Below are 27,473 nucleotides of genomic sequence, written 5' to 3' on the forward strand. Positions count from 1 at the left end.
ACAGACTACATCCACATATGAGCCTGCCAACAGTTTTAATCAGAGTTGTATTAAACAGAATTCCCCATGCCAGAAACTCTGCTGTGCTGCATTAGAGACGAATCTTAATTGACTTCAGAGCAAAAAATGAAAAAGACATCCTTACACTAAATGAGAAAATATGCACACAGCTGCATTCTTAAATACACAGGCTATTAACAATAGCAAAATCCTGACACAGAAAAGGTTGAGTTGGTTTAGAGAACTTTCTTTCTCCGACACCAGCCTGTCCCTCCCTCTAAACGTAGCTTGTTGTGATTGGACAACAGAGGAAACCTGAGCGTCCTCTTTCGTAGCCCTGCCCAGAATCTGGGGTGTCAGGTGTCTTTCTGTGTCTAAACTCAGAGAAAATATGACTGAACTTAAAGACAAAAGAACTCAAAATACAAGCAGCTTGACAAAAACAAACAATATTTGGCAACTGATATAGTCAGCACACACACACACACACACACAGGGAAAATGCAGTTTGAGCAAAAAAGAAAAAAAAATTAGAAAAGGGGAGAATGAGCACAAAGGCTTCTACACATGCAGGAACAGTCACATTCAGCAGAGCAATCAGTGCAGACAAAGCTACACAGATAGAAGCAGCCAGTAAAAGCCACGGCTAGAATGGATTGATAACCATCTCTGGACATCTGAACTGCGTGTTTATGTAGTGGGGGTGGCATGGGTCCATTTTCTGGTTTTCTGTCAAGCTGTTTCCCAAGAACCAAGTCCAACTCTTTAAAATCAAGCCTTATCGTTGTCCCTAAAATTGACAAATGAGCTAAAAGAAACAGAAAGATTTAATGACTGAAGTGTTCTACATTGTTTTCAGTGGAGGGTGTTCTTACATGCTATTTTTAGTTTAACCTCTTCTGTAACAACAACCCATCATTCTCCATTTTAGTGTAAACACTGTTGTTTGAACAGGCAGAACAGCTAAAACTAGGAGTAAACTCTTCAGAGGCTGACTGACTACAGGTTTCTACAAGTTGCTCAGCAGTTACCTTCGCCAGGAAGAGAATGCCCCCAGAGAAGTCTCAAATTAAATTACTAAAAAAAGACACTTTAGACAGCCTGTAAGATAACTAGGTTTCCAGGATAAAAAATATATTTTTGTGAATTAGTAAGCTCTGCATTTGTCTTTAAGTTGTAGCCAGTCAACTAGCAATTGACTTATGTTGGGTAAAGTTTAACCTACAACATCAAGAGTCAAATGACTTCAAGGTCATAATTCTAATGAAGATTAAATAAAGGGATTATGGCTTATGTCTAGGAAATAATCACGGTTCAATGAGTAGGCTGAAAAGCCTTAAACATCACAGACTTTTGTATCAGTTTTAGAATGTAACTCTAAACTAAATGGTTGTGCGTAGGAGCTGTGGCAAGGAGTTGCGACATCAACTGAAAGCTGATATGACAATAAGTCCTATTGTACTCTGGCAGACACAACTTACAAAATAAAATTCAACTTGTGATACACAAGTGGGAGCATTTGCTTATCGGTGCATGCAGAAGTTAACCGCATGGTGCATATATAATGGCTCAGACAGCGAAAAACAACTGAGACAACAGAATAATATTCCAAGTGGAAGATGGATTTACTGCCTGGTTTCACCGCAGAGTATAATGTTAATTCTCCCACTACTGACACATCCATAACAAAAAACAAGATGACTCCACATAAATGTCAAGGCACACAAACTAATCCTTTGTTATGTGAGCCCAGATGGTCACAAGATGAAGGAACAAAGACCCTTCCCCCGGTGCCCCAGAACAACTTGATTCAAAAGACGCCTACCTGTAACCCAGGACATCCCTGCCATGCGCCACAGAGGCGCATGAACATTATACAGCATTTGAAATTACTTTTATTTTGTGGAGACTAACTGAGTAAAAGCATTTGACCCATTCTGGAAAAACCTCTCACATTTTCAGTATGCTGCTCAGTCACTACCCTGAAGATCACTAAACACATAACAGTGAAGATGGTAGTAGTGTGACTGCAGAGAAGTCTGTTTAGACACAATGTAGAGTACCAAAGTAAACTGAAACATGCTGATAATTGGCAGGGCAGTGGATTATTCTATAGGAAGGATTTGAGAATCCCCCATGGACATGTAGACCTTTCAGTTCTGGTTGACCATTGCAATCCACTGCAATTTACATGAAAAAATGGAGACTACCGCTGCAGATTTGTCAGTCCCTGTTAAGTGTTCAACACTCAGCAGAAGCTTGTGGAGTATCCCTGCTCGTGTCTATACATGACTGTGTACATTGATTTGTGTTTGTACATGCTTTGCAAAATAAATAAATAAATACTGCTCATAGTTAGGCCACTCTTCAAGCTTCCAATATCTCCAGTGTATCATCTACAGTGTTACACTGTGTCACCTCAAAGCATCAAGTGGGATAAAAGTATTTCACATTACTTGTAATGTCTCTATCTGAACATACTGGCAAGGATTGCCATGTACATAGAACTGCACAGTCCTACCTAACACCTCACTGACCCTGTCTGCAATAAATAGCAATGGCTTTAGTCCCATGACTGACTCAGTCATGACTGAGTCTGACTCCACTGCCCCCAGCCTCAGCAGTCTTTCACCACCAACCAGCACTCCAGAATCTCTGGAATCTCTGGAAGTGGGAATGTGGGAACGACGTCAGTAATCTCTCTGTTGCACAGTCGCTGTTTCTCAGCTTCCAAAGATCTGGAGTTACACACTCTGTATAACCGCAAAACTCCAAACTGGGACTTCTGAGAAGGCCTGCCTGTGCACAGCTGCACACATGGCCAACAGAAATACATGTAAAAAATTGCTTCTTTTAAACATTCTGAGTTTTATTAATATGTATTTGATATATGTTCATGTGAGAAAGAAAGCCCAACAGACTGAGAAAGACAGATGAACAGGAAAGAAAACTGGAAGTTCATACTTTTCTATGATCATCTGAGGAAATTAGGCATGTGTTGTCTGAAAATTGATTCAATGTCAACGTAAACCATAATGGTCTTTAATAAGGACGTGTGGAAAAAGCTTGTCACTCCTACAACTCCAAATGAGCGTGTCACTCTACTTTTACTCACAGCTGTGCAGCAAACAGGCGACTCATCTTTGCCACATGCTCGTTTTCGTCCATGTCGCTGTCCCCCTGATCCCCACTTAGCTTCCTCTTGGTAGGGCTGATGGGAGGAGGACCTGTCCTGTGGCTGGAAATGGAGGAGGAAGATGAGGAGGATGACGATGAAGAGGAAGAGGAGGAGGAGGAGGATAGGGACAGGGACTGGAGTCTGGGGTCCCCTCTCAAAGCTGCTTCACCTGAAGAGGAAAGACAAGAAGGGAGACAAAAAACAAAGAGACAGAGATATTAACAAGGTTGAACCTCTAGTGCAGAGCATGAGAATTAAGAAGTCAATCCAAGTCAGAAATCAGGTGAACTCCACCTTTACAGAAACTGACAGAGTAAAAGAAGATTACATTAAGCACCAGCACAACAAAAAAGAAACTGTTATCAAACAACTGGAATATACAAACTAAGTCGCTAAATGACTATCCTTCTGGAAGTTTCTGAAATCACTGGGAATGAACTACCAGTTGTGCAGCTGCTGTCCACTCACATGCATACACTTCTAGCCTTACCTTAAAATAAACATAAATTATGATGATTAGTCAAAATTATAGCACTTTTAAGAAGGGAACTGTATTGCCACTTTAAACAAGCTGACCACAAAAACTACTTTATGCCAGTGTTTTACTGTACAGGTTGTGTTTCAGCTCAAACTTTGGATTTTGTTGACTTATACAGTTTGCTGAGAGAGGCACAAACCTCTGGCATAAGAAGGGGAGTATCTGGTTAGGAATGTTTTGGAAGAAATAGTTGGGGATGGATTCCGCAAACGTGTGTGTGGTGTGAACTATTTCTCTCTCTGCTGCCTTGTCCTGATATACAGAGGGCCTACAGAGTTGTCAGTGAGTGGGAGTGAAAGCAAGAGAGAATCAGGAAAACTACCGTTGGCTCTGTCTCAGTACGGGGACTTTCCACTGCTTTAGCCCCATGCATCTGTCTGACTTCTCCCAAACAAAACATGGAGCCTAGACTAAAACTCTCATTCTAACTTGCAGCTTTCTCCATAACTACTCAAATATTTAAAAAAAAAAAAAAAAACTAATTAGTTACCAACACTAGGCACTAAACCCCTGAACTAACTGATTGATGCTGCTTCATTTCAAATCATTCTCTGCTACAAACAATATTAAAAATAAGCATTGATTATAGTTTGGAGAATTATATTTTGCCTGCATTTGTGTTGTTGAACCAAACAGAACCCAACACAAGTGCTGAGCAGCAGTGCATGAAAGATTATATCATTTAAACAAATGTTAGAAATGTTTATTCTTATTCTGTGCAACTATTGGTAGCATGAGGTCAAAAAAATCTGAGTGCAAACTAGTATAAACTCATCTGAAAAGCATGTCATTCAAGTCATGCAAAAAGTAGCACCTCACACGCACACACAGTGAAAAGACTTTGTAGTGTAACAAAATATCTATTCCTCTATGCATATTTAGTTTTAGTAGGGCTTCTGAAATACAACAGCAGCTCCTCCTCCCTCTCTCTCTCTCTCTCTCTCTCTGGCATGTTCCTGCTCGCCCTACCGTGTACCATGGTAACAAGGGTGACATCATTGTTTTTGGCAGGGCAGAGGGATGGCAATAAAAGAAGAGAGACTGTGACACTACACTGTCCAATCAGGATCCAGGACACATAATAGCTTATCAGTGAGTGGAGCGCTCTGCAAAGGGTGAATCTGTGAGTGTTTCCCCTGCAAACAAGTAAGACATTTGACCGTGTGGAGTCAAACACTGTTGACCTAACCCCTACTCAATACTGAACCTGAGCAACACTATACTCAGTTGTCAGTTAAATGCGGTGATCTAAAAAAAAAAGAAGAAGAAGAAAATGTGGCCCTGGGCAAAATTCTAAATTCAGAAGGTTAAAATGTAACAGTCATACATCATTCAACCACACTAATTTGGCAGAAAGCAACTTGCACCACAGTGTCAAGGAAAAGTAAACATTCAGTGAGACTTTATTATTTCTTAATTAGTAATACCATATAAACCGCCAACTGAATGTGCAGCTTTATTTCTGAAACTAACATGTGTTAAGCATGCCATGGCACTTTCCCCATGACAGACTTTTAATAGTAAAAATGTTAAAGGTGTGTTTATTTTTTTAAAGTCATATAAATGTTACTTATCAGGACTTTTGCAAAGCATCAGGCAAAATAAAAATCCAGAAATGGATAGAATGACAGAAGAACAAAGCTTTAAAAAAGTGCCAATTTGTGCAATTTTCTCCAATTTACTCCCAAATCAAAAGACATAAGAACAAAGCAAGTACTGACATGATCATTGACAAGACAGCATGCTCTGCTATATGAGGAAATTTGTTGCAGCCTATATGCTACATCTAAGAAAATAATGACTACAGAAGTTTATAGGCAAAAAGCGACTGTATTAATATAAGTTTGTTTTCCAATAAACCAGCAGACAATCAGTGGAAAGAGTGCAGTATTACAGAGGTAAAACTCTGCTGTCTTTTCCCCTCTCTGCTCTCTCAGTTCATTAGGTCCACAGATCAAAGCCTATTTCTCTTGATAGAACTTCAAACAGCTTGGAATCAGGATGAGATTGGATTACAAACCGAGGTGAACTTCACTCTCTCTCTCTCTCCATTTCCATTTCACTCTTACCCCCTTCTGATACTTAAAAAAGATGAGCCCTAGCATGTCTTCTCTCTCTGCAAAACAGCAAAGTAGTTATTTTTGGCTGAGTTTCCTGGTAACCTGAACTTGGCCTTCTGGGTCGCCTTTATTATCTAAGTCCATAGAGATTTTATATTTTCAAAAGGACACGCACCAGAAAAGTTCCTCCACAGAAGTTCTTGTCTGTATGAGCTGAACTTTTAAACTCGATGTTAGAGTAGTTTGATCTCTGAAGGGAGATCAAGACAGACAGAGAAAAAGAGAAAGAGGTTGACAAAAGTACATGGCTTTGAGGAGGTTTTCAGCCTTGTTTATTCTCTCCTGCTCAGCAGCAAAAAGAGAAGGTCAGCATTCCCATGCACCCCTCACTGCCTGGCTTACAACCGAGAGCAGGAGAGAGAGAGACAGATGAACCAACAGGAAAGAGAGGGACGGAGCCCGAAAACATTAAAAGGGCAGTCTAATAATGCACATCCTGCCACGAAGTCTGAAAGCAAATCACTCACACAGCTAACCAAAAAAACAATCATCTCCTAAATGGCACAACCAATGGCACAGAATAATATTTTTGGGAAACAAAATGATGTGAAATTAAATGGGAGCAACTAGGCTTTAATAGTACTGCAAATTGCAGCCCAAAGTTAGCAGTCATTTACAATGCTGCAAGGAAATTTAGTATTATCTGTTGATAATGTCACATGTCATGATATACATGTCCTCAATGACCTGATAGGAACTGATTCAAAGCCTTGCATGACAATATGGTTTGACTCCAATCACCCTGTGTTGCTATGGCACCTGGCACTCTAAGCACCAATTGCCATCACTTCAAGGCCAACTGCAATATATGATTTTATGAGTGCTGGTAAGGAACTGAAAACTGTCATTATACATTTAGTTTAGTTCAATTTATCACTTTGCATGGAATTCAAAACTCTTCCATTCACAAGGACTTGAACCAGACTAATAAATTAAGTGAAGGTCAGAATCTGCCTTTCCATAACCTTATTAAAATATTTGGAATAATGTCAATCTTTCAATTTACTAAAGTCCATAAACACCAAAGTCAAATCAAAGAAATTGTTTTTTCCACTTGCTTTTTTTTTTTTTTTTTTTTTTTAAACAGGAACAATGAAATGCTTGTCCGCTACCTCGTGCCCTTCAAAATATCTACTAAGCAAATCATTAAACCTCAGATACTGGGGAAGTTGGGATAATGCACACTATCCAAACACTTCAATCCATTATTACATTGATATAATTATTCAAAAGCATCCAACTGCATGTTTGTTCAATTATGTCATGACATTTCCCAATAAGTTACGTATGAACAGACCTACCATTTTACATGCACTTACTATTAAATGTCAATGATGACAGTAGTGTCTGAACAGTGCAAAATCTCTCAGAAAAGCATACCAGCATGAGCTTGTGTGTGTGTGTGTTTGTCGGGAAGTGTATTCGAGGAGGTGTGCTCATGCATATAATAACAAGTCAGGACACCCACAATTTCACAAAGCTCTTCCAGCCCTTTTCTTGTCTCAACGTGTTTGAACATGAGGGGCTTTTCTTTGACTCTTTTTACTGTTAGGCTATTTTTTTCTGTTCTTTTATCTTTGCCTTCTTATCATGAGGCACATGATGGAGTCAGATTTAAGCCCAGTCAGCTAAAACAACAGACACAAAAAAAAAACACAGCAAAAACAAATAGATTGACCAACCCTGCAGAGAGATGTTTCCAGAGACAGAAAAAAAAGGCATTTTATTTTATTTTTTTTAACCAAATTCATCATGTAAAAGGGATGGCCAGTGGATATACAACTATAAAAATACCACTAACAGGCTGTTCCCTCCCCTCCTCACTCCTGTAATTTTCTTCACAGACATAGACAAGATGAAACCTGAGAAAGATGAAGCTCCGTGGTCACACAAGACAACCCCCATTCTGCCTGGCATCAGTCCCAGGCCAGTGGCAGACTTATCTGCTACACCTTTACTGCACAGAACAGTGAAAAACCTGTCCCAAAAATTTCACAATTGCCTGCAGTTTGGCAAAAGAGAATTTTTGCAATCCCAAACTTTTTCCAGCAAAGCATTAGAAACAGACAAAAATACAACTGTGTGGACAGAGGCCTAATCACATGCCAAAGCACGCACAAAAAACATGTTTTCTTTGTGCTGCCGGTAGTTTGAGTAAAAGACAACCTTAACACAGAAACTAATTTCAGTTTTAATCATGTGCCTCTTTTCAAGTCTTCAAAGTGGTTTTCAGTCTCAGCTTTAATAGGAGTACTATTACAAGTTGATAACATGCTACATGAAGTTGGGAGCTGCTGACTGTGGTACAGTAACAGTAGAAAAAAATAGGCTAATTTACAGCAAAGAGGGACAAAAACCTCAAGAAGAAGAGCCTGCTGACCAGTTTCTATGAAAATGCTTTGTCTTTGTGCTGCTGCAGTGTTAGTATTTTGCATTAGTCAAAATCAGATGAAGATTACTAAACAGTTACCGCCCTAGACTACTACTTACAATCCCACACTTTTTCTCCCAGGCCATGTGTCACAGTTCTATATTAGTGAATGATATCACTAGTTGATGTTCATGTCAAAATCTGAAAAATATAACTGGATGGTTGGAAACATGCTGGTGAAATTATTTGCTTTTTCTCATGCTGGAGTTGATCCTGTATTTTGCAGAAGAGGCCAGTGACAGAGAAAGAACTTGCATATAGCCCCCAGACAGACTGGGTGATATTACAAATCCGGACAACAGCCGAGCAGAGCAGGGGAGCAACACTGCCCACAAAGTCAGCCACTGTGCAAAGATATGGAAGACTAACACTCTGCTTTCATGACACAACTTTAAAATCTGAAACTGCTAATGCCAGATGTAACTTATAGTCCACAAAAAGAAAAACATAAGACAAATCTCAACCCTTACCAAAAAGACAGCTGCAAATGCTGAAGACTCCATTATAATGTGACTCATCTAAAAAGCTGACATTTACTCAGAAATATCAAAGTTAGGAATGCAAAATAATGGAGAGAAGAGTCAGAATGGCTGTCTAACTAGTAATACAATGAGTCAGCCATAGGAGAGACATTACATTAACACATGGCTCACAGACTGTAATTACAGCTTTTTAAGTCACTTTTTCTGTAAGAGTAGCTGTCAATAGCATAGAAAATAATAAGACATGCTAATAAATACATTTCCAGTCTTTCAGATAACAAGCACATAGAAACAGCTAGCGCTAACGCTAACTACGTTGGTACGTAAAGTACGTTGGCATCCAGTTTAATCCGCTAAAAAGCATAAAAATGTTAAAGTCGACACTCATGCGTCGTGTGTTCATGAAACTATGGAAAATTAATTAAAATACACAACTTTCGCCTGATGGGCTGTTGTGAAGCAGCAGCTAACTAGCTATGTAACGTTAACTCAAGAGCAAACTTAGACCGAACTACGCCGTTAACGTTGACTGGCAGCGTAACGGTCACGGCCGCTTCGAAGTTTTAAAAACAACCGTAATAACGCCCACAAACCCTCCCGGTTACCTTCGTAGCAGAGGATGCCAATGTTGTTGTTCATTTTGTCCAGGTACTGGTAGTTCAACAGGTCCATTTTCGTTAGTAGCATTTATCGAGCTTTTATTTTCACCCAAAAAAGACCAGCTTTTTTTTCTTCTCCTCTCAAGCGACGGTCAAAAAGCTAAAGGCCCAGCCTCCAACTTTTAGTTTTCTAGAAAACCCCGGTAATTAAACAATCCCGGAAAGAGTTTTCGGTTATTAACAATTAGTTTGGATACTTTTTTTGAAATATGGGTATAGCCGTGATAAAGAGCAAACAAAAAAAGAGTAGCGTCAGTTCTCCTCACAGCCAGCTGTAAGTCGACTGCACTGACACGCAGGCTATGCTTGGTATGACTCCTATGCTGCACCAGTGGTTTCCTCTGCTGCTGAGAGGGGCGCACTGGGCATGCTCGCTAAATCCCTGGAGCGCCTCAAATATCAGGGATGTTTTACGCGCAAGATCAGCCTCTACAAACGAGTCCAGAGAGAACGAGAGGGCAGAGAGAAACCCCAATAAGCTGCAGCAATGCCTCACTAAATCTGCAGGGAGGACACAATACAGTTAGTAGAGTATATCCAGTCCCCTTGCTGCAGTTTTGCCAAAGGATATTAAACGTGCCAAAGATTTCTCACAGCCGACTCACATCACGTCCCAAAAGGAACATAAAGGTGATAACTGAGGAAATGAAAGTTGCTATAAAAGTACATAAAAATAGCTATAACCTTATCATCGTCACCTATAAAATTCGATAGGTCTTTATAAACTGTCTGTAAGGAAAAACAATTGCTGAAATACTCGGAGAAAATCATAAAATGAAAGGGTAAAACAATAAGTTATTCTGCTTGTGAACCTCTATCGATGAGCAAATATGGTGGTCTCCAACCAATCTAAAATGGTTTTTAACAACTATTTATAATGTATTAGTAACAATATACTATCCCAATTTTTAGACTTTTCTTTTTTTCCTTCAAGAGGGTACACAGACAAGAAAAATGAACACTTGGATTATATTATTAGAACAGATTCAATAGTCAGCATATTCTACATGCAATATGTGAACTGCTTGTCGTTTTTCTGTGGCTGCTTTACAAAGAGAAGGAAAAACAAACTTCACTGTGGTCTAGTAGAATCTCCTAACTTTGACAGAGGTCCTCTCCTGCCCCCTGGTGCCTGACATGGGCTGCACCCACATTATTTTTCTCCTCGTGAATAAATCAACGTGAAAAAAAGCAGGAGGCAAATAGGATGAAAAGACAAAATAGATTTCGTCGTGATAGATGAATAGAACATGAATATGCTTGTCAACACAATATACAGCTTGTGTGGAAAGAGTAGAGAGCAACTTCCTCGGGGGGATTTGAGGGGGAACACAATGGGCAGGGTGTGGTGGTATGAGTTTACACACAAACGCACACACTTGCCATGTGTGTGTTTTCGAGCGACACATACCTGCAAACACACTGGCCAGGAAAAAAAAAGATGCTTCATTTAGAGCTCAGTCGAAATACTGAGCAACTGTGAGACGTCATTGTGAATTCAAAAGGTGCCACGTAGAAGTCAAAATGAAATTTACAGTGTTTTCTATTGATAATGAAATACAAAATGTGTAAAAAGAAACAAGCAATGCGCATAAGAGAGAACAAATAAGACATAGTTTAGTGTCAAGCAGAAATAAACAAAGAAAGAAATACATCTTTAATGCTAGTGGATTTGGCTTTACATCTATGTCTTTGTGCAGTTGAAAAGCACCAGTATATACATTTATAATACACTATTCAACATGGAAATGATGGCTTGTTCACTAATCTCCAACTTGCTTAAAAAAAAAAAAAAAAAAAAAAAAGGTCTCTCCTAACTTCTAGCAACACTGATCAGAACTAGGTTAACCGAGCAGAAAAACTATACACCACCCCTCGGCTCTCAAACATGCGTAGCTAATTGCAAAAAACACTGTGTGCATCCACATAAACATACTCATTCACCCACTCCATCCTGCTTCACAAACCCACATCAGTCCCAACACCACCCCCATTGTTTCTTGTACACACACATGCACACAAAGACATCTCCTCTCCTCCCTCTGAGCACCCCCCCCCCAAAAAAAAAAAAAAAAAAAAAAAACAGTGGCTCAGGACTAAGGAACACAGTCCTTGTCTCATCGGACGGCCATTGTTTCCAGCTTCACACACAAAAAGGCTGAGTTCAGACAGAGTCCATTCAGTGCTACAGCTGCTGCTGCAGGTTACATCTCACTCAAAGGCTTCAACTCAAGGCAGAAAGTATGAGGCCTAGAGTTGAGCTTTGCTGTCAGCTCACACTAGTGTGTGACAACGTACAAAAAGTTGTAGCATGAATTTAAAATTCAACTGGCAAAGGCTGTAAGTTCAAGATTTTTCCATGTCATGATCCTTTCAGAAAATACCACACTGTTTTAAGCTACCAAGCTGGAATAGGAAAGTTAGGAATGTTGCATCTGTGCATACAAACTCTCAGACAGTAACAGGCTAGTGCTCCCTTGTGGCTTTGAGACCCCTTGGCCAAGAGATAGTGTATATATTGGATTCATTGAAACAACAGATTTCAGACAAGAGAATCTGCATCTAGTAGATGAAGGTAATATTTCACTGAATAATTGAGAACAGTGGCCTGCTGCTGGGCTTTTATGACCCTATCCAGCAATTTCCACAGCATTTCACTATAAAACAGAACAGTCAAATATGTGGCGTATTGGAGGAAAACTCAGGTAGGCTTCACCCTCCAGAGACTGTCTATGTCTGTACCAATTTAACTAAAAGTCCTGAGATACTTCAGTCTGAACCAAAGTGGCGGACCAACCAAGCAGCTAAAACTCTGGATTCTTCACGCACATACATTAAAAGAATCTAAATTATTTAGAAAGGTGACCTCTTCACCTTTCAACTGAGGATTTAATTAGTAAATTAATTTGTAGGGTTCAAATATTTTTTGAGACATAAAACGAAAAAATAAAAAAATCTGCAGCAGCCAAATAGGAGGAGAGGTATATTTGCCTGTATCTAGACTACATGTACATTATTAAGTAAAAGCAGCCTTTAAATCCCTGATTAACTCTCACAGGTGGTGGAGCTGGTGAGTCAGACAGAGAACAAAAGGATGCAATATTTAAACTATTCAATACAGCAGCTCTATCAGACACTATAATGAGTCCTTGACAATGTGCTGAGGCAGCTCAATGAAGCTATTCACTGGCAGAAAAGGACTTACTAACTCTCCAAAATCTTCTTGGACTATTAAGACTGTCAAAGATTGCTAAAATGCCACATCAAGTGCTCTGGGTGCTGACTGTCTGTCTCAGTTTTGCACAGAATTTGTGTATCAACTATAGTGAATTAGACAACACAGTATTGTAACAAGGATTATGCCAACGTTTTACTCTGTGTTGTACTCGCGCTCCGACAAAATACAAACAAAGCTACCACAAAATTAAATTAGAGGGCAAACACTAATTTTATTTTTAACAGTAACCACATATGAGAAATGCCTGTACATCCTGTGCTCATGAATCTATCTCATTGCTGCTGGTTATTACACTAACTGTAGCTACTGCTGGCTTTATTTCTCTGTGGCTGCTCCGTTTACATTTACATACACACCTGTCTTGCGGTTATCACAGAAGTCTGACATTGAATTTACTTATTAAGACAAACACCCTTTCGAACACAGTGTCTTTGTTCCAGCCTGGCGCGCTGTACGATGAATAAGTATACTAAGGAGATTAATGGTTACACAACAAGTTGGTGAAATTCCACCTCTTTCTTCCATAGGGACAAGTTGTTACACACAGCTTAGCCTACTGTGGAAATAACCTTTTCTCCTCACTATTTCCACAGCTTGAGTCAGAAGTGTCAGGAGCTCGCTGTGAGGCATTGCCTGACAGCATAATTTCACCAATGAATAACAAGCTACTACTAGACGTGAGCCGGTTTACAGATTAGTCTCTGTCCTTCTACGTTCCCCTTTGAGTTAGACTCCAGCAATCAGGTCTGAATTATGCTTGGTAATAACTAACAAAGGTGTGCAGTTTAAGTGGGTAGAGGATCCATTAGTACACCCATCTTTCATTTCATCATGCAAGTACACAGACAGCCTTTCCCGCTTTCGTGTCATTTTCCCCCTTTATTTCCTGGCTGCTTATTTACTTATCTAATCTATGAAGACAAGGTACTACCAGACCTACTTAATCTCCTGCAGTGTTGGGTGTCTCTGAACAGGTTCGGGCTTCTCCGGGGAGAGGGTGTGTCTGGATAACAACACTGCACAGCCCAGGTGGTGATTCATCCCAATGCTTCATTAACACACTCTGCTGTTGTGACACAAACACCCGGCAGAATAAAAGACAGTGAGATGATGGAAGTGTTTTTTTCTTTTAAAAAAAAGACTGACCTGGTTCTGCGTTTCTAATCTTTCCTGGTTCTTTTCCTAATTTCAGAGTATTTAATTGCCCACGTTATAGAGTCATTTTTATGCCTTGTTTAAAATGGATTTCTTGGAGATCTTTCCAAACAGGTCTCCATAACAAAAGTGAAAATATGATCTTAATAGGCTACAGAGGAGGAATAACTCTCACATCGGCAGGGATCAAAGGTCGAATCTTTGAGTGCTTTACAGCGCCTCTGTTGAAATACCACCACACGATTACCGGCTTTGTTTACACGGTGACATAATGGCTCGAAGACATTGATCCCCTCTGAAATTTGTTGACTCAGCTTTTAGTATCAGGGTGGTTTCCCTACTGCCTCTTTTCTACAAACCTTAAGGCCATAAAGGGTTGGATTACAAGTATAATGTCTACAAACACTTGACAGACCGGTTTTTCAACTTATTATACCAGTTATACAGTATGTTGGTACGCCACAGTTATTAACCGTCTATTCTAGATAATTATTCCAAATTTTTTTAAATGAAACCTCTGCTTTCAAGAGGACACTAGCAAACAAACACAAGTTCAGCTTTCTGTGAATCCTGTTACAATGCATTTGGGGCAACGAGACACTTTTACAGAGGGTTTCTGGGAGTACATGGATGAACAGATCCTCAATACACACAGGAGGAAATATCAGGTTACTGCTCTGAAACAATGGTAACAACAGGTTACTGTGTGGAAGCGCAGCTTTGCTGTCATTTCCCACCTTTGTGTTCTCCATTTGTGTTTGTGTGGATAAGTAGACACCCTGTGACTGGCCAACAAATCTACTCGGTTAAGCTCACTTGAGGTGGGAGGGTCAAACTTCAACTACTAGGTCACTAGAAGGTTTCTTTCTTGTGGAACTAGGTGCCGATTTTTACCTGTTAAACACAAGAATGATCAGTTTCTGACCATTTAAACCCATCATGTTCAATCCGTTACAAAAATACTTATGGACAATTTGCAGAGTGCAAAATATGAACATTTTTATGTTGTATCCCATTGTTAAACATTAGAAACACTACCGCTTTTTAGCCTGTGTGCAAGTTCTGTTAAACAGGAGATATTCAAAATCAATTCTTGTGTATATCTTAACAGGATATTTTTACAGTGAGATATGAGAGGGAGTAAAGACAAATCCTTGGTTGGGATAAAAAAAAAAAAACTGAGTTTGGTGAGTTCCATGTCCTCACCAATAGGTCACGGAGACGTTTTTTCTTTATGTGAGAGTTTGATCTGAATTAGGGTTTAATTTTATTTAGGAAATAGCTTAAGGTCATATCTTGTTGTAACATCACAAAAGAATGATTAGTGTTGATGACAACCTCTGAGCTCTCATGTCCCAGTTTTTTATGATCGATGCACAGTAGCTTTCAGCCACAACAGGAATGTGGACCACGAGGACACTGGCATTTCTGATTAAGAGGCTGAACACCGTTCAGATTAGGGATTCACTGTCCTGTAATGTGGAGACCTTTCAGGGAACTTGTATTTCTTACACGTCATGTCTCATAGAAAGTGAAAGCACCTGTGTCATTTCATTCTCCTTTTGCATTGTACAAGAGTTTGTGTATGGTTTATGTATGGAAGATAGTTTTTGCCCTCTCATATCACATATTAGTGCTGGTTAATGGGACCCACATCAGCTGTGTGCTATTATCAACAATCATGGTGTTTCTGAGTAGCGTTATATGATCTGTGCAAAATCAAGATAAGCCAGCTATGTCCTGTACAAAGTGTTCTCTCACAGCCAAGACATCCAAGTCATCTGTGACCTACTCTTCCGTATGGCCCATCTGTCCTGCTTTGCTTTTACCATTTCAGAAACTGTCTCACTCCTCTGTCAAAGTGACCTGCAGTCAGTCTGCTCTTTTCCTTCTTCTGTTCGAGTTTTTTCCTGTCATGCTGCCCACACTTTCTCTCAACTGAATTAGCAAAGTTCTTCTTTCTTCCAAATCTTCCTCCACCCTTTGTCTGTAATCATATGTACTCTCTTCCACTCCTGTCCTGCAGCTTGCCTGCATAATGTTTCGTTTACAAGATTAACAAAACCAAAATGTGGCAAATACTGACTGTCACTGTCAAGTGTCCTACGGTAACACAACTCAAATCTGATATTTTCTCTGACTAGTATGTTCACATCTCTCTCAAATAGTAATAGAATGGGCATAAATTATAAATTGTGTGCAGTATTTTCAACAGGATATCTACTGATTAAGACAAAAAAACAAACAAACAAAAAGGATCTGTCCTGATATACAGATTCTGAAGTTGGTCAGTGTCTGTTTTGTTGCTCATAACAGAACGATCAAGCATTTCAAATACATCACACCAAACAGGTCCTATTTCTGGTAATGGAAAATGATCGCTACTCCCATCGGCCCGTCGGAACTATGACAACATTCCTGACGTGCTAACAATTAGCTGGTAGCAAACTGACCCCAGGGGGCTTATCATTTATTGGCCAAGACAGTTCCCATGTGGGACAGGAGGCTCTGTACTACTTCCACTCAGGTCTGTGCCTGGATCACAGCCTCAATGTGCTGCAGAACCTGATGGCAGGATGCAGATGGGATGAAGGGATTATTGACTTAGCTGATTATTGGACTTGATATTGAGCAGTTTTCTGATTATTGGCATTGGCATTTCCGACTGAATAGCTTCATTTAAAAATGTGCTACACTGGCACTTGCAGCTGGCTCTTTCTATCTGCAGTTACCATCTTTCAAGCAATGTCCCATCATGTGTAATAGCCTATCAACACTGAAGAAAAAGTTGTCTTTTAAATAAACATATATAGTAAAATAATTTACAATTTTGTGGGGAATCTGTGTATTTGAAATTCTGACATCAGGATTTTTTGTTTTCATGCTAAATTCTTATATTTTGGTTTGACCACTAATAACAGGTATCAGCCAGAAAAAACAAACGTACTGGTCGATCCTCAATTCACAGACTGTCATTACTATATACGACACTTCCTATCCTCTTCAAATGCAATAATAATCTTAGAATAACTTTTAAAAATCCCTTTTAAATGTTAATATTTAGTGCAAAGCTAAAAAGCAGTAATGAGATGATGATTATTACTTTTTAACGCATGTCTAGGTGACCCCAAATAATATGCTAATGAACTCTCTAAATCTGTTGCGTCTTAAAGATGAGAGCACTTTTCTTTTTAAATACTTGCACATACTAAATCATCTGGCTTCACTAAGAACAACATTCAGTACGTCTCAAGCAAAACACTTTTTGTGCACTGTAAAGGTTAACATTTTCTCTGTGACAGGCATTGCAATCCTGTTTCATTTCATTCCGGGTAACTATGGCGAGTGCTATCAAAAAGAGAGGAATGTAAAGTATGTGTGGTCAGCATGGCTCTGAGAAAAGGTTCGCTCGCTAAGACAGCAGAGCTGGTATGGGACCAGCAAGCGTGACATTTACTGAGAGCGAATGCAAGACATGGATTCTTTAACAGTTTCAATCTGTTTGGCAATGTTAAGAAAAAGCTGCTTTGACCAGGCGCCCCTCTAGTCATGTGAGCACCCACAAAAAACTGAACATCTGACTGTTTGACTCAGCTCATTGTTCATGAAATTTTGATGTACAGGAAAGAGTGAGGAGCTTTGTTTGAAGTGCGGAGGCTACAAACAAGGACTCACAACTTTTCATTCTTCTCCATCCTTCACTCAGCTTTGGTCTATGAAACCAGACATTCACCTCAATGCCAAACATCTTGCTGGCAGGTGAGCTGCATCACCAGGTGGTAAAATGTGTACCAGACATCCATGTGACTATGTACACAACCTCTCCAGATGAGTACAGGAGTTTGCTGAGACAAAATCATATTGCAAGACATTGTGACATATCAAATTTGGGTGAAAAAAATGTCTACACATGAATGAAACAATAAACACCTGGTCAACCTAAATCATTCAAATTACATCTTTTCTAACTTAACTGTGCATCGTTATTTTACAAATGAGACAACTGTCCTTCTACAAGTGAAAAAACACAATGTTTTCCAGCCTGTCTGTCGAAAACACGCTTTCTCACAGTGAGCAATGCAACATGATTACTAGCATGCAGTTTGGAAAATAATCAAGAATAAACATCTTACGTTTCAGTCAAAGAAATTCTGCATGTAGAGACAAAACAAGAGGACATTGTATTTAACCCCTTGGCTTGCACCCGTGACCCCGTGACACTTGACCTTTGACCCTTAGACCATGACGGCCTCTTGCCCCTCTGGTCTTAATGGCCGCCTGCTGAACTGTGACACTAACAAAGGCCTGACAGCGATGTAATCCCTACGCGCTGGCATGTGCGTATGAGTCCATGTGCAGCGCTAAACAGATAAGTAAGTAGAACCGCCCAAGGAAGTGTATGTAAGGGTGCAGAAAGAGGAATGCAGGTCAAAGGGACAACAGCAACAGACTGACGGATGGTCAGGGGGAATTATCGGGGAGCTGTCAATTAAGCACTGAAAGGACAACTGCAGTGTCAGCTAAGGGTTGGAAAGCTGCTGTTGAAAAGGCCTCTGTGACAGAATACAAGAACAGGACTAGGATGTCCCAAAGTAAATCAAAAATACAGCACATATTTTAGGTGTTAAAGTTTGACCCTACGGAAGATTAGTCGATACATACTAATCTTGCATTTACTGATGCTGCCATAATACAAAAAGGGTTTTGCACTTCTTAATAGTATTCCTTGATTTCGGAGGAAACCTGTTTCAGTTCTTGTGTACCAAAGAAGCCATGATGTCACATTCAGGCTATCCTCAGTTGTCCCAGCTTCTGCAACTCAGTGCAATTTGTCATTTTATATATTCTTCAATCTTTTCCTAGTGATTTTGTGAAACTGTTAAATGTAATTCTAGGATTTACTTCCCAAATTCTCAGACAAATTTCCCTTTACTACATTTGTTGTCAACTTAAATGACATCTCCTTACTATGCATGAGAAAAATATCACAATGAAAGAAAATTACAGCAGTTGAATAATGTTTTAGCTACTTTCTAGCTGTAATTTTGGGTTTAGAAAACCAACTACAGCATTCAGTAACCTTCCAACTGGCTCACTGCCTCACCTCCTCTGTTGGGTAGTGACATTTAGACGACAAAAAACAAGAACTTGTTGAAGTGGGGTTTGTTCAAGGATGCTGAAAGTGTAAATATTGAATAAACAGCATTCACTCATCAGCGCTACCATGCTTATCTAAACCCATAAGCACACAGCGTATTGTTGAGATAATGTTTGTTCCAACGGTGGATTTTTGTTGATAGATGTCAGCGAGATTTTGAATGAGGTCTGGAACATATCCCTTTATAATACCTTCCAGCACATTATCAGTTCATGCTTTGTGTTTAATGGCTGTCAGAGCCTGATACTGCGTCCTCCTTTGTTTTTATTACACTTTGACAGACTTTTGTTACCTCTATCGCAGTGCAAGATTATATTTAATTACAGCGCAACCTCAGTTCTACTTTATCTTTTGCCTGATTCTAACCACGTATCAGCAGCAACCAGACCCACAGCTCACCTCCACCTGTTGTTATGCCTCGGCCAAGAGCAGTGACAGGATTCCTAAAATCTCACAAGCTAGAAATGACTTTTATAATGAGAAAAAGCAGAGATAAAACAGGTACAAGAGAACAAGAGCACAAGTATAACTATAAAATGTTACACTTGTGCTCAACATAGTGTGTGCATTACTTTGGTCTAGTCATCTATGAAATCTTTAAAGCACTGATAAACAATAACTGATAACCCAACAGTGCTAACAGTTATCTTAGTGCCTCATTTATATAAGACAAGAGACACCGGCTAGGGAACTGATATAGGACAACGGGCAATAAAGTAATCATGGTGTCAGACACAAAAGAGCATACAGTCTTCAATGAATACAGGTCATTTTTTGGATTTTTACTACATGAACGCACACAACTGTGGTATGTGCCAGAATGCTCGACATTGTCCAGTTGTGTTTATGACAGATTTGTTTGCTGTAGCCTTGTGCCATAAACCTTTAGTCATAAATTAAAAGCCAGGCGGTTATTCAAACACTCTGTGGACAGATTTACACTATCAGTCTACCTCATGAAGCTCATCCAGAGAATGCCAAGAGTTTGCAAAGGGTGGCTATTTTGAAGAAACTAAAACATAAAACATGTTTTGACATATTTACTACATAATGTCAAATATGTTCATTCATAGATTTGATGCCTTTAGTGAGAATTTACAATGTAAATAGTCAAGTAGTCATGAAAATCAAGAAAAACCATTAAATGAGAAGGAGTGTCTAATGATGCCTTTCTTAGGTAGAGAAGTCAAATTAGGTCAAATGACATTTGAATATTTAGGTAGTGCTCATGATTTGTGGTGATAAAAGGTATTATGTTCGTTAATAGGAGCTGCTTGACATTTTAGGAGACTTCGATGTGCTGAAGACGGTTAGATGAGAACACTGAAACTGCTCTCATGTCTGTAGGATATGAAACTGCATGCAGGTGATAATTTCCTTAGCTTAGGGTGCTGGCTCTGTTTAACGGTTTAAAAAAAAAAGTACCTACTGACACCTCTTGACCTCATGAATAACACCTTTTGCCCACCACTTGCTTCCTTTAGTTACTTTGAGTTTGTCAACCAACCACAACCTCCAGAAAATATCAGAGCATTCCTGTAATACCATTTCACAGATGGTAGGCTAAGGCCCCGTCCACACGAAGACAAAACGCTGAACAGTTTCAAAGACGAACGCCATAAAGACGAAGGCGTCTCAGAAATTGTGTGCGTCTATACGAATGCACTCGATACGCATGGAAACGCTGTAAAACACATGCCAGACCTCTAGGGGCGCTGTAACGATATGACAAACGCGCAAACAGAAGAAAAAAAAACTGTGGGCATGCGCACTTGCGGCAAAAGTTGTAAATAGAGAGAAAGCCAGGAAGCATGAGTGGACAACTGCGGGTCCTTTTCCGGGGTGTATCCATAATTGTTTGTTCAACTCGGTGGTGATTGAGAAGAAGGAGATTTTGCTGCAACAGGGATTATAGGGTCACCAGCTTCATCAGCACATTTGCTACACTGTACGCCGCCATTGTTGTTGTCGTGGCCGCGTGTGGCGCATGTGTGTCAGTGAAGTTATGAAACTGCGCATGTGTGTCAATGAAGATACGAAACTATGACGCAAGCGTTTCTGAAAAGCAGCGGATCGCCTATACACACGGAGCTGCGTAAACAACGTTTCGAAATCTTTCCACTCTGGAACCCGTTTTCAAAAATGATCGTTTACAGACCCCCAAAACGCCGTCTTCGTGTGGATGATACGCAGATTCGGCAAGAAACTTATGCGTTTAGACTTCGTTTCGTCTTCGTGTGGACGGGGCCTAAATGATACACAGACACATTAATGCTGCATGCGTTCAATTTTTGATCGTATAAAACGAGTGTCACACTGGCTTTATGATCCTGCAAAAAGATATCCCTGGCTGCCAAAACTGAATCAAAGCCTGCCTGCTTTATGGTGTGACCAGCTGGGTTACTAATACATCCAAAAACACACTGTGTGCTGAACTCTTAACTTGCACAAAAGATGGGTTATAAAATGGAGCTACACTGATCATCATCTGTATGCTTCAACTATTATGCTCAGTTGTTTTATGTCTGTGTCATGGTACACAGGCTGCATGGAAAGAGTGTCAGAAATCTGGACAAGCTGGAGGGTAAGTCTGGTCATTGCTGAAGAAGCTCGACACACACCCAAAAACCAAACCCATCCCACCCAAGGGCACCACTCTTTGCTCAAATTACCACCCACCTACAATACTGTTTACCTCCGGATAGGTTTAGACAAAGCGCCGTGATGCAAGATCTTCTATTTCACTTTCAGCGTTGATCCAAGAATACACAAATGAGAGTCGACAAGCTCGGACTAGTCTTTGAAACTCATTTGCTGAGAGGACTACCACACCACACCAAACTTTAAATGATGACAAATGTGCCGAGTCTGATTAATCAATCTAGAAGCGAGTTCCTTTAAATATGTAACCTTAAGTGAGAAGACACGAGAATAGGATGACATACTTACCTCTGCCATTGTGATACACCTCAATACTAACCTCAGGTCAGCTTAAATAATATCCATTTTAGGAATATAAAAAAACTATAAATACACTACAGCACTGAAGTCAAGCTTAACGTGCATGTTCAACAAAATTTAGATGAAAGGGAATAAAATCCAGCATAGTTCAGCTAAAATGTAATCCTGTGATGTTGCCAAGTTGCTCGATCTTACCGATAACAACTTTATAAATGTGTCACATGCTTAAAAAGATTATGTATTTCTGTTAAAACTAGATTAAGAGTTTACACAGCCATGCTAGCAGCTCTGTAACTCTCTAGTCAGGTAAAGTAGTGCTTTGAGCTAAATGCTAAGATCAGCATGCTAACAGGTTTACAGTGACAACGCTATTAGCAGGAAAGGTTTCTCATGTTAGGTAAATATGTTAGGAAGACAGCAGTTGCTAATTAGCACTAAACACAACATTGAGATAAGGTTGAATAAATTGTCAATATGTGTGGAGGTATGCAGTTGAATCAGAAAGTAATCACAAAAAATACGCAATTACAGTAAAAATGAAAACTTTTTTTAGGTAAATTTATAGTAAACAATCTCAACAGCATGTGAAGAAGACACCAACAGAAACAACTGGCAAAGTCATGAAATCCAACAGTACTGTGGCTGGCTGTTGTTATATCAGAATGTTCTACTGGAAGGATTTTTCTATTATTTTATCAATCCATCTATTATAATTTGGGTGAAAGAATAAAGTCAAGTCTAGTTGCCATTTTTGTATGGCACATTTAAAACAACAGACCAAATAATCACTCAAGACAGTCAAGGTTCTGTTTGAATGGATGGTTTTCCTTACAACCAACATTCACGAAGACTTAGGAATAGACTGTCACTGCTGGAACAAACCATGGAAACTACAACAATGAAGGGGAGATTCTGTCAGCGTGTGTGCCTGTTTTTGCGTGTGTATTCTCTAAACAAATGAGCAGGATTTCAGTGCACTGAAGTAGAACAGAGGGCGCTGCACAGATCGCAGCCAACCACCTTCTCTTGGCATCAGTCTCCCTTTTGTTGTGGTTCCTGTCAAAAACAAAAGGTCCGTATTCCACCGCTTCAATGGGGCTCTAAACCGCTGGCTCTCATTCGGAATGACTGGCTTCTAACTAACATCCTGTGTCACTAAATTCACAATAACAGTGGACAAATGCTCAGAAAAATTTGTTAAATATGGTACATTCTAGAAAACACTGAGCTATAAACAAAAATATTTGGATCTCCCTTGGACCGGGGCCTCTAGTGCAATACAGACTGACTTCAAGTACAGGTTTGCTTCCAGGAAGGGTGGAGCACGCTGCGAGATCTTCCAAGTAGCCACCAAAATTGCTATGGAGGGGTGATGACAAGTATTAAGCATTTCCCCACATTCACCATTAAATATAAGGCATACTTTACTTCACTGCTTTTTTAGCAAGTGTGTAATTACTGTGTATCCAAGGTCAGGAGCATCTGACTTGAGACCTGTGATTAGTGCTGCATGCAGACTGTCCTCTAGTGCCTCCAAGCATGAAAATACCATTCCAAAGATGTGAAGGGACTATCATGATTTGGGGCTTTGCTGCTTCCGAGGCTGGACAGCTCCCCATCACTGAGAGAAAAGGAATTCCTAAGATATTGTAGAGAATAACGTCACTGTGCCTGTCCGGCTGAAGCTCTGCAGAAGTTTGGTAATGCAGTAGAGCAATGATCCTAAACCTACCAACCTGCCATAAGACAGCCTGAGGCTTTGGTTGAGCTGAAGCAGTTGTGTAAGGTAAAATGGTCCAAAAGTATGTCTAGGTCTGATCAGAGCAACCAGAAATGCTTGTTTTAGGTTATTTAAGGGTTAATTTATGTTTATCAATAACAATGTGAATGTTTAATGGATTTGTTCAATAAAAACACAATTACAATTTAGCAGAAAACCAGTTTTGCTTGAACATAAAGCTGCGATGCATTAAATGCAGATCTGTGGTTAAGATATTTCAAACTACTAACTGTAGTCTGATGCCTTTTGGCTCAGTAAAACCTAGGACTACTGTCAACCCATTGCAAATATTGCATGTGTTAAAATAATGTGTGCAAAGTACAAAAGTGTCAAATTTACAAGCAGAAAAAAATGCAAAAGGTTAAACAAAGTCCTCAGTAAAGGCTGACCTAATTGTAATTTTTATTTTATAAAAGCATTCATATTTAAACAGCCTCAGTACCTGGGCACAAGACAACAATTCTTTAAATGGGCATGACTCTTTTTCAGTTTAGAGGCAACTGGAGTGACCTAAGCCAAATACCAAATAACTCCTGAGATAGCATTTGTGCATTTATTTGAAAAAAAAAATCAACAGAGATTGGATATCTGCAAATGTAGGAGTGCGGTTTAAAAAAAATGAACAATTTTGATTTTGAGGTTTAAATGTTCTGAACTGCAGTCCCGTGAAGCCCCACAAGTCCCTGTGAGTTAAAGTGGCTGCTGTGAAGGCTCCGGTGTCAGGTGCTGCACAGTCGTTACACAGGCTTGTCATAAATGCAAACAAGTCGGCAGACGTTGTTGACTCAACCACTTGTTGGCCTGGTTGGCTGGAAAACTTGTAGCTAGTTTGACAGACTAGCTGGTTGGTAGACTAGTTTAGTTTGCTGACTGGCTCGCTGGCTGGACTTTTTTTTTCTTTTTCGCTCTGCGCTATTGTGGAAACAGGTCGAGTGCATTGTATTTGGACAAAGAGGTCATGCACAGCCCACAACATAAAGTGACATCAGTGCAGAGGAAAAAAACAAAAACACTGCAGGGGAGCGAGGGAGCAGAGGAGGAGGGGAGGAGAGCTCCCAGGCCATTCTACTCAGAAGTGCAAGGAAGCTGATATTCAGCTCATTTAAGCCGAAGCATTACAAGAAGTCGCTGGTGGCACGGGAGATGTTACAGCTGAAGCTCTTTCTCAATATTCCCTGTTCTCTTTAACTTTTAGTATATTTTACTGCTTATTTATTTTCCAAGTATTATGCAATTTCCAGACAGTGAACTCTAAATCAGGGTCTTGAAATAATCTGCTAGAGTATATGTTGCAGCTCTGTTTTCCCTCAGTGCTGAAACTGACATTACAGGTAACTTGCACACATTCCAATTTAAAATGCTTTTTGTTTTTAATGGAATTCCATTTATCACTTGGCTCCTTGTAAAAATTCAAATCATAATGTCCCCCGATGATTAAGGAGCTTTAAATTCCTCCTCAAAATAAATAAATTCCCCAAAATTACTAAATTCTGCTCCAAGCTTTTTTTTCTCTCTAAAACAGTGGATTGATTTCAAATGTGTCTCTGCCAGAGAGCAATTACTAAGCATAACAAACTAACAAATATACAAAGCTGCTGTCCAGAATACCAAAAATACCAAACTGAACTGCCTCCTCTGAGCAGCGCACATCAATTATCAGTGGTATCCACTGAATGTTAAGTGTCCTTGTAGGTTTCACTCAGCTCTGGGGCCTGCTGGCTGCACAGAGGCCTGCTGAGAAGGATTGGCCATTTCTCCTTAATCTCGGAAGGAATTTTTTTCAACAACGCCAGAAGTCCTCAGACATGATTAGGAGAAGAGAAAGGAAAGGAGGACAGAAGAAGTCTAGACAGAAGACGCAAGATAAATTAAGACAGAGGCAGGAAGAGTGAAGATAATGGACGGAGATCAACAAGGCACTGACACAGAAAGTCAGAGACAAACAGTAACACAGAGAGACAGAAACCCCACCCTGATTCCAATGAAAGCAGGTTAACACAAGCAGGCAGCTGGGTAAAAAGCAGCAGTGATGGCAGTTGAGGGCGGTTGGTCTTATTTGAATGTGCATCTGCAAATGCAAGCGTGTACGGCACAAAGACGTCTATTGTATTTTGGCAGAAAACAAGGCCGGGGGTTATGACCGAACATAATGTTGCACTTCATCTATATGTAACACAAGGCTCATCATACAAAACGTTTGACCACAGTGAACCTTTCAACAGCAAACAAAAAGAGAGGGAGCAATAAAACGTGTCTAAACTTCACCTCTGCAGACACAAAAAAAAAAAAAACACAAGAGGAACTGGGAACCCGACAACACTTACTCTCCTCCTCGTTCGCATGAACAAATGATGCCGCTCTTGACAGAACATCCAGTGGCGTCTCCATGCTTGGATGCCTGCAGGACAGAATGGAGGGCATAATGTCAATGCTTTTGTCTCTATGTTCCATTTTATGCAACAGCTAAGTCAATATTTGATGGCTGTCAAGTTATTTAAGAGCTTCAAAACCATTTCACAGGGTCTACAAAACAAGTCATTAATATTCAAGACCAAGTGGGATCAGAAATGAGAATATAGTAACTGAGGTAACTGGATGAATTAGCTTCGAGATCACACTTTTCACATTTAATACAGTTTGACTACTCACTGCTTCAAGTGTTGTCTTAAAATATGCAGCTGTCTAAGACTTTGCCTTTGTATTGGAATACAGTTTTATCTGAGTCAGTCAGTCCATTCTATCAACCTATCACAGACATATCAGCGTCTGTGTATATGCTGTTCAATATGCACTGAAATTAGCTTTACATTTGTTTATTTTCTTTGCAGATCATGATTAAGAAAAATGGTTCATTGGGTAATTCAAAAAACGGTGTCATCATTTAGTTTGTCCTGAAGAGCAGCGACCGCTTCATTGTTTGTGACATTTTCGGCACCTTCTGCAGTACATGTAACAGAGTAAGATCACAGCCGAGCAGACAGCGTCAACTAGTTGTAAAACAGATTGCTGGAAAGGTAACAAACAATGACACTAGACAGAAAAAAACAAGCGCAAAAGACTAAACATGAAGCCAAACATTCAAAGTCAACTTTTACTACCCGCCTGGAACAATTCAGTCGTCACTCAACAAGTTACGAGGTTTGACACCCTGCCCCAATAAAAACCTTTCAGCATCTTTTACTTCATATAGTTACTTTCCAGAAATGGATTTGATAACAAAACACAACACTCTCTATATGCTCAAATATTATGCTTTCTGCAGATTACTACCCCAACATTATATAACATAGAGCCAGACCAAAAAATAATAATAATAATAATAATGTGGTTCTTTGACAGAAAGGAGTGATTTTTTGATTTTATTTGATTAAAAACACAAAGTGAGCAGAGAGCTGCAGGACTGATTATGTGATTGAACTTAGTATTTTACTGCCGTTATTTTTGTTCTACATTTTCCTGCACAATATTTCCACTGTTTCCAGACTCTCATCACTGAAATGAGATATTCCCAGTGAGTATGTTTCAACCAGGAGTGATGCTGATGCGTTACTAGCGAGGTTTTCCCCAGTAAACATGCAGGAGACCTTTCAGACATAAGCATATGTCTGTTTTGAAAGGGAAACATTCCTGAAATATTCTAAATGAATAAACAAGTTTCCACATAGTGGCTCTTGCAGGCAACCATTTAATAAGATTTAATGTTCAGATGACAGATTAAATGCCGTATGCTCTGGCACCACTGATCGTACAACAACGTCTCTCAGCTCAGGTTA

The 27,473-nt window shown here is 39.7% G+C and overlaps 1 protein-coding gene across 2 annotated transcripts in view; it reads right to left on the bottom strand.

Annotated features, from left to right (window-relative positions):
- Positions 1 to 27,473, bottom strand: part of vgll4b (vestigial-like family member 4b) — a 43,295-nt gene that overhangs the window by 14,020 nt on the left and 1,802 nt on the right. Inside the window, exons 2-3 of one of the 2 annotated variants that reach the window (XM_022207556.2) lie at positions 26,025 to 26,098; positions 3,116 to 3,347 (exon numbers count right to left, since the gene is read on the bottom strand). In XM_022207556.2, coding sequence (XP_022063248.1) covers positions 3,116 to 3,347; positions 26,025 to 26,088 — 296 coding nt within the window. In that variant the 5' untranslated portion in view covers positions 26,089 to 26,098. Of the gene's footprint in view, positions 1 to 3,115; positions 3,348 to 9,354; positions 9,831 to 26,024; positions 26,099 to 27,473 lie in introns of those variants that run through there. The other variant, XM_022207555.2, reaches the window with a different exon arrangement.

The sequence above is a fragment of the Acanthochromis polyacanthus genome, chromosome 5, assembly GCF_021347895.1.
Source record: "Acanthochromis polyacanthus isolate Apoly-LR-REF ecotype Palm Island chromosome 5, KAUST_Apoly_ChrSc, whole genome shotgun sequence".
NCBI lineage: Eukaryota > Metazoa > Chordata > Actinopteri > Pomacentridae > Acanthochromis > Acanthochromis polyacanthus.